General features: G+C 36.5%; 1 protein-coding gene across 1 annotated transcript; it reads right to left on the reverse strand.

The window, feature by feature from the left end:
• Nucleotides 1-237: 237 nt before the first annotated feature.
• On the reverse strand, nucleotides 238-4099 carry LOC134538530 (NADH dehydrogenase [ubiquinone] 1 subunit C2). The gene is made up of 3 exons (XM_063379934.1): nucleotides 3816-4099; nucleotides 1535-1678; nucleotides 238-398 (listed from the first exon to the last, which is right to left on the reverse strand). The coding sequence occupies exons 1-3, from the start codon at nucleotides 3961-3963 to the stop codon at nucleotides 349-351; spliced, it is 342 nt and encodes a 113-aa protein (XP_063236004.1). The 5' UTR covers nucleotides 3964-4099; the 3' UTR covers nucleotides 238-348.
• Nucleotides 4100-8780: the final 4681 nt, after the last annotated feature.

The following is an 8780-nucleotide window of genomic DNA, read 5'->3' on the forward strand; positions in this document are numbered from 1 at the left end:
CTCAGAATTGCATAATGTTTTCCCTTTGCTCGTAATATATGATAAGATTGGTGATGATCAATAAATTGAGATCTAATACACTTTTGCTTTTCTCGAGTCTTACTTACCTCCTAACATAATCCTTTTTGTTTTAGCCAACTGTCTTGCTCTAGTCTTACTCCCCATTTTGGATTTGTTGTTTGACTAAAGGAAATGGTTATCACAGAAGCAGTAACAAACTTAAATAAACTAGTAAACTACTCTTAATACTTTTATTTCCAAATGAAATAAAAACTACAAGGTTTAAAATTGTAAAATATCATGTATTATGTACACTTAAATATTGCGCTAACCACATTTTTTTTTTACTCAACGCACAGGAATCCAAGGCAGGAAAAGTTGACCATATTTCCTCCTCTCTGCAATAAAAAAAAATCATTAATTTATTCTTGGCTGTCACATAATCCTGAAATGTAATCATTTTGTCAGAATAAAAAAATAATAAATGCAAACTTAACATAACCAGACAACTCTACACTACTTTTCCTACTAATGACATTCTTTGTAGTATTAATATTTGTATTAAAGTATGTTAGAAAAGGTAAAAATTTTGAAGTTCACACTCACTTCTCCTTAAGCAAACACTATCACAAGCAAGGAATACAGTAATCATAATCCAACAACTCAGCACTACAGGAAAATAAATTGTAGATACAAACATAATATATAAAAATACCACATTATCATTCATTCATTCATTCATTCATTCAATCAATAACCATCCACTTAACTGCAAATCACTTCACATGCATTCCTAAATCTCCTATCACCAACACTACCACATAAAATGCAACACTGCGAAATGATAGAACAGCATAAGTTGTGTGTTTGGGATGTAATAACATATTTCAATATCAAATAAGATGCTGTTTACTCAAAGTAATGTTAAGATATTTTTGAATGTAAATTGAAAATGTTAAACACACTGTGATAGTATTTTGAGTTTTATACATATACATATATACATATATATATATATACATATATATATATATTGATGTGAATAACTTTCCAGAATGCAAACATCTGTTAAAAATAACATGATTAAATATCACATTTCTTCATACCGATCACTAAGGAAAATATTTGTTTATATATATATATATATATATATATATATATATATATAAAAACAAATATTTTCCTTAGTGATCGGTATGAAGAAATGTGATATTTAATCATGTTATTTTTAACAGATGTTTGCATTCTGGAAAGTTATTCACATCAATTTTTACGTGCAAGAATAAGTGCAAGCAACATCAGGTGTGATAATCTTTCAGAATGTTCTAGAAGAAACATCACTGCAGCACAGTTAGTGCTGTGACACTTGGCAGGTCAGGTGAACGTAAAACTCACGTGGTGCAGATAATTTGACAAGTACCAGTGATTATGAGTGAAAACATAAAATAACTTAACAAGAGCGTGTTCAAGGAGTGTGGTCACACTGTACCGATACACGTGAGATGACCACAGACCACGGACCACGAGGCTGTACCTGGGTCGGAGAAGTCCTCGGGATGCAGCTCGATGTAGTGGCACATCATGGCGTCTCGCTCCGCGTGCCAGTCATCGCGCTTCCTGTCCACGAAGACGCACGCGCCGCTGAACACGGTCGTCAGCGCGACGTGCAGCTGGATGCCTGGCGCGGGGGCACGAACAAGCACGAGCGCTGTCAGTGAGCGCGACGGGTTCGCGGGCCTGCTGCCCGCAGGTCGACTTATTCAGCACAGAGGATAGGGCATAGGGAACAGCTTTGATATCGCTCCAGGGCATTATTTCCTTAACCAACCATACACTATTTTACAAACCTAACCAACATTCTACAATTTTTTTTAACTATTTTTACTGTAGCTAAACCAACATAATCGGCCATTCTAACAATAGCACAAATATAAATCTTAAAATGCTATTAAACTACTAACATTTTGAAATGTTTTTTTTTTTTTTTTTTCCTTTTTTTCCTTCAGAAATGTGGATTTTCTTAAAAACAACCCATGTTTTAACCAATAAGCATAAAAATTCTAACCAAATATCCTGTATATGGAATTTTAAATTGAAATCCTTATGTTTATTTTAGATGATTTAAGAGGAAAATAATTGAGGAGAAAAAAAAAACAACATGCACGAACGCAACGTTGGAATTAACTATTGTGAATCTTAGGAGTACCATGTGGGTCTGTGAATGTATGTTCTGCAATACTTTAGTCAATATAGGTATTATATTAATAATGAAAATAATTGAAATTACGTAAAATCTAAGTCACAAGTGGGTGCTTTGTGCCTCCATACTGCTAAAAGACATCCTTCTCAAATTGATGATTGTGTTTGGATGCGCAATAGGACTTAGAATTTTTTTGAATTTTAATTTACCTTCCACTGAATCACAAAATCCAAAATAAAAATATACACATTGTTCCACTGAATCACAAAATCCGAAATAAAAATATACACATTGTTATATATGAAGAATCACAGAATCGGTATTGCAATTAAAGCAACGTCAGTCAATGCACAGGGGTAAATATGTAGTGTACGGATTATCGTCAAATTTTTTTTAAAAATCTGAAATAACTTTCATTATTTATGCTCTTTTACATCCTCTTTTCAAAACAGAATTTCTTATCTCTGCAAGCGGTTATGAAAAGAGGACGTAAAAGAGCATGTAATTAAAGTTATTTCAGATTTGTACGATTTTTTTTGGCGCTAATCCGTACACTACATATTTACCTTTATTTATGTTTATTGCGCGCTATCACGAATGTAGCCTAGGCTTTAAGGAATGATCTAAAAACATATTAGGGAATGAGCTACATGGGTTAAAGGATGATTTGAATAGGCTGGAAGAGTGGGTGGAAACTAATGGCATGAAAATAAATGTGGGAAAGACGAAAGTGGTCAGGTTTACCAGGAAGAGGAAGATTGTCAGGAGGGTATATCGCTGGAGGGGAGACGTGATAAGTGAGGCCGACAGCTATAAATATCTAGGGGTGGTGCTGCAGGGTAAACTGGGGTGGGGGGAGCATGTAGACAAGGTAGTGAAGAAGAGCAGACAGGCCCTGGGCATGCTGGGACGAGTGCTCAGGGGGGGAAGCAGCAGCATACGTGACAAGGCCTACAAAACTATGGTCCGCCCCATGCTGGAGTATGCCGCAGCAGTGTGGAACCCATATACGGCAGTACTTGAGAGGGAGCTGGAGGGGGTGCAGAGGAGAGCAGCTAGATGGGTGAAGGGCAAGTGGACGAGAATGGACAGAGAAGGGAAGGGGGAGTGCAGAACAACAGAGATGATGATATGAATGAGATGGGAGAGCTTGAAGGACAGAAGACAGAAGAGACTGGTCAAGATGTACCAGGTGCTGAGTGGAATGGGAGGATGGGGAGAGCTGGGGGGAAAAGTCAAAATGGGAATGCCTAGAAGTAGGAAGGAAAATATTAGGAAGGTTTTCAAAGAGAGGAGAAGAACAAATAGCAGAAAGAATGCGATGGTCATGAGAACGGTAGGGGAATGGAATAGGCTGCAGGAGGAGTGTGGATGAGTTCAGAAGAAGAGTGCGGGGAAAGTAGGGAGAATGTTTGCCACCGGGTACTTCTGTACCCAATTGCAGCTATAATAAAGAGAAAAAGAATGCTTTTTTTCAATTTTTTTTTTCCTTCAGAAAAGCGTCTTTCCTTCAAAATTATCCAGCAAAGTAAAATAACTCATTACTTTAGTTTAAATTAACTTGACCAAATATGTCGATGTTCAAACGAAGAAATGTAAAGGTCGGTAAACTTACCGCTCAGTAAAGGTCTACGAGCCCCAAACCTTATCGCAATTGCTGAAAGAAATCCTATCGTGCCACCTAATATAGGCGCCCATTTGTCAGCAAGGTACGTTTTTTCTATATGATTCTTATTTCTCAATAATTCAAGCGCAGCAGACATTATAACCAAGTACTATTCACAAACTCCTAAGTATTTTGATTTATTTGCACAGTTTCAGGTAAAATATAATTATACCAATCATAGATGATATATAGCCATTGGGAGTAAGATCCTACCACTACGCCTCTTTACAGACTTTTTTTTGCTATGTGGCCTACATCATACACCAACAGCCAAAGAGTCAATTTGTCCTTGTTCAAATATCATTATCATATCATAATCAAATCAGCAAGTATTAGTTACATCCAAGCGTTACCCGGACTTGAACCCAGAGCTCCTCGCACCGTAAGCCGGTGTGCATCCGACTACGCTACAGAGGTCGGCTTGAGAATAGTTTGTTTGAAAATCTATTAATGTTCTTCAGGGAGGCTATTCACTAACTTTTATTGGGCAACTAACTTATAAAAATTAAAATAATTTCAGAGTGTTCTGTGAGCTTTACGATCACCTATTCACGCATCCTACAGTGATTTTGAATACGAAGTAAAATACACAAGATAAGCAAACATTACTTAAACACCTTTAACAAAGTTATTTATTTTGTCCATATTCTTAATTTTTTAAATAGAGAAAAAAAATTGATTATTAACTCGTGGTAATTAAATTCTACAATATAAAATTTTTTGAGAACTGTACAACATAATTTATTAAATTATAATTGTGTCTAATTAATTTAATAATCTAATTTTTTTGACAATGTTGGCATATTATCTATTGTGGCAGTAATACCCAGTTCCCACTCCGCCAGTGCCCACTGCCCAGTACCAGTTCCCGCTGGCGGAACGTACCCTCCTATCCAGCCCGCACGAATCAAACACAACAGTGAAAATCTTCAAATTTCTTATAAATTACCTTATTTGTTTGCCTTTAATTCTTTTTGCAGCCTAATTTAATTTAAATTACCAACTGATTGTGTTTTTTTTTGTTTTATTTAAGTATAGTGTTAACAGCTAGTAACAGACAATCTCCATTTTAGCGCATGTTTTCAAATAATTGTTTAAACGTTTAAAGTAAAAATGATAACAGCACTTTTAAGCCCTACGCCATGTTTTTAAAGAATTTATTCAAGAGACGTGTAATATCTAATATGGTTAGTTTTGTAAATTTGAAGTAAAAGTATTTCTTTTGAAGTGAAAACTTCTTTAACCGAATTGAGCGATTTTTGGTGCAAAACTTATGGGTTCGCGTCACCGACATGCTGTAGTAGTAGTAAGTGAAGTTAATTTGGTCACGTGAAAAGTATAATTTGTGTATACTCACTGTGCATTGCCCAGTGAACACATGACCTAGGTCTGACATCACTGGTAAGTCATTGCTAGGTAATGAATTTTTATGTAATTTTGACATACCACTGACATCTGTTGAGACTAAAAAATTATGTAAGGATAAATGATATGCTGAAATCATACTGATATAATACCAAAATCATTTTCTTGCGTAGCCAGTGGCGTAGCGTGCCATCTCGGCGCCTGGGGCGGGAGACCCATTTTGCCGCCCCCCATACTAAATTCAATGAGTGCGAAAGAGAGGCATCGACACGAGCTTTTGTATGAGTAATTAACATTATAAGGAGTGCCGCTCAACTCGGCTCGCGCGCGCCGCGCGGCGTGATGCGATGTTGCCGTTCGTATGTAAACAAACAAACGTTATAAAGAGCTCTGTCAGTGATTTCACAGTTTTTCTTTTAAATAAATATTAAAAAATAGTTGGTGCGCAAAATTTTAGATAAAAATGGAACATTTTAGTGTGTCTGACACATGTAATGAATGAATCATAGATCAGATCTCAACCCACTTCACCGGCGACCCGCCCCCGCGGGCTGCCGCCCGGGGCGGGCCGCCCCCTTCGCCCCACCCACGCTACGCCACTGTGCGTAGCCTACATTTGACGTAGGAATGACAAGGAATGTTTGAAATGGAATAAACACACATTGTCGTCTTGAATTTTCACTAAAGCAGTTGCTAACAATGCTTGTGATGTATCTACTCTCCAAGCACAGTAAGTCATTGGGTACCTCTGGTTTAGCACTGTCCTGTAACATTTGTCTACTTTTTCAATCTTCACCAAAATGTACGAAGCAATATGTGGTGGTGACCTAATAAATTACAATATGAAAACAGAGACCATCTAATCACATGGTCTGCCTAAAGGCAATGACACAAATAATGGTCTTTTACAAATGTACATCTGTCCTCTGATGCACCAATAAATTCTGGACATTTATGTAGGAATGTTCTCCACATTTTACTAAACTGTATTCAAGTGATGTGGCAGTGTTCAATGTTGGTGTTCCTGTGAGGTACATATCTCCAGGGCTTGTAACTTCTTGTTCTTTACACAAACCCCAGCTGCAAAGCAATAGCACAATGTTCCAGGAACTGTGTCAACTGTAGAAATGTTGGCAATTTGTCAGTGACAAAAAAAAAAAAAAAAAACAAGATTCAAGTACCATTGTTCTGTCCAAGAACCATTATAAGTCTAGTGCATTACACTACATTGTCCAATAGCTTATGTAATAATGTGACTGACTTATGCAGCACAGCTGGCTGCAAAAACACTTCTTTTAATGGTGAAGCAATTAAGAGAATCTACAATTCACTGTGATTTTCTCTACTCACCGGGAAGTATTTTAAGTGTTGTTTGTTCGCCTTGCAGTACTCCCTCACAACCACCATCTTTAGTTTAATTTCCATTTCCTTTCCCTGATTCCACATCTGCTAATTTTACTAGTGGTGGTGGTAACCTGTCTTCAACTACAACTAAATCTATTTTAGTCACCATCATTTTCTGCCTTGATACAAGACATTTGTCAACAGTTTATCCACCAGTTTTTTGTGTATAGAGGCAGCACCTACATTACCAACTGCAAATTTTTCAATAGCTTTTTCAGCCCGTGTCACATTTGCCAACAAAACTTTTTCTTTCATTATTTTGGCACATTGACGCTACCACCAGCTACCCATCATTTAATACAGACAAATTCTGTGAACTTACTCAGATTACTCACAAACCCTGCCCGGAGGACGAAAAAATTGTTACGTGACTAATATTATCACCGGTAAAATTTGTAACTTAACACACCCCAGTAATCACATTTGAACTATTTGATCCGCCATTAGAACACTGCCCTCTCACATATGCAACAAAACACAAGCATGCCAAGAAAACATGGCTTCCATAGATAAAACAAATGGTAGTACCGGAATAAGAATTGCTGTCTCAAGAAGGGTGCTTCATGGCATACATTTTCATTGCTCTAGTGTGAGGTAGGCCTATCAGTTCTAAATGCAAGAGATGGGAAAACACTCATGTGTTCTATTTAAAAAAATTTAATGTAATGTGTAAATGATAAAAATTTAATGTTTTGTACTGCTCAAAACAGTATTCAACTGTCCAAAGCATTTAACTTGCACTGTGAATTTCACTGATTAACCAGTTACTGTTGTGGAGTCAGCTAGTGTAAATATTGAAATTATTTAATGTATTTAATAATTTCGGTTTCTCTAGCCTACCTCTCTCAGTTTTAAGAATTGTATCTAGAAGCTTGTGTCTGAAAGTCAAGGTAAAGTGTGTCAAAAGTGTTTAAATACTAAAATCGTGAATAGACCTTGGAATAAAGTGTAAACAAATTCAACTGTGCTGTTTATATGTGTGTGTAATGTTTGTGACGATGGTGACAATACACTTTGACATGCACAAAATCACACTTTATATAAATAATCTTAACTTAAAATAATTTATTTTAAACTACAGATGGAATTTGTTACTACTCTCAACTTCAAAGCATATAACAATTCTTTCACATGTGTGAATTATCTTTACAATCAAATGTTAATTATTTGGATGTTATTTATTTTAACTAACTTCAGTCCGGTAGAGCTTGGACTACTGGGTACGTAACTTGCAGTACCAGTCAACCAAAATAGCAATACGTTATTCCAATATCAAATTCCATCTATAATCGTTAATACTATCTAGATCAGGATCGCGATTCCGGAATTTGATTTGTAAATCTAAAGATGAACAAGTTATTCGGTTTCCTTTACAAAGAATATTCAATATACTATAACAGATTCTAGTTCTGCGAAAAATGTTTGTCTTGTTGAAATTGTAATTCGTTAGGGTACTTCTATATTCAGCGAGTCTTCGGGTGATGGGGTAAGGGACCAAACCTTGCTGCAGGATACCCACAAGACGTGTAGGTTCTCGGAGAATCCTTGGTTCGACTCATTCAGGACTGCGACGTTGGTGTTGCTCCTCCGTCCTCTAGCGTGCGGCAGGAATACGCGCTGTCACGACTCCATCCTTCAGACTATGGGCTGCAACTGGGCTGGACTGCGCGACGGTCATCCTTCCCGGGCTCGAACTGCGACTTTTCAATCTTCAACAGGATTCTTCTTTCTTCGGAATTGTAAACGGCATTTAATCTTCGTAGTTTCAAAGCAAATTAAAGCCATTTGACGATCTCTTGAACATGGATATTTGTCGACTTCTCTTCTTAAGTATATTTAAAATCTTGATGTCCGAGTCTTATCTTCGTCGATTAAAATTACTATTTTCTTTAAAATCTCAGTTAATATTGGCATTAATAACCATTTTCAATCTTCTATAAATATTCAATTATAAATCAATGTCAAAATCGTTGCGTTCTAGCTGTTGTCTTAATCAAGTCTCAATTTGTTCTAAAAGAATATTTTCCCCGTCACTAGTAAACGATTTTCTTTAGTTTGTTGTTAAAACAAAAACTAGTAAAATTACTAACCATTACTGACGTGTTCATCTTTAAATTAATAGTGGTTAAAAAAAATACTGCTATG

This window comes from Bacillus rossius, chromosome 13, assembly GCF_032445375.1.
Source record: "Bacillus rossius redtenbacheri isolate Brsri chromosome 13, Brsri_v3, whole genome shotgun sequence".
In the NCBI taxonomy this organism is placed as follows: domain Eukaryota; kingdom Metazoa; phylum Arthropoda; class Insecta; order Phasmatodea; family Bacillidae; genus Bacillus; species Bacillus rossius.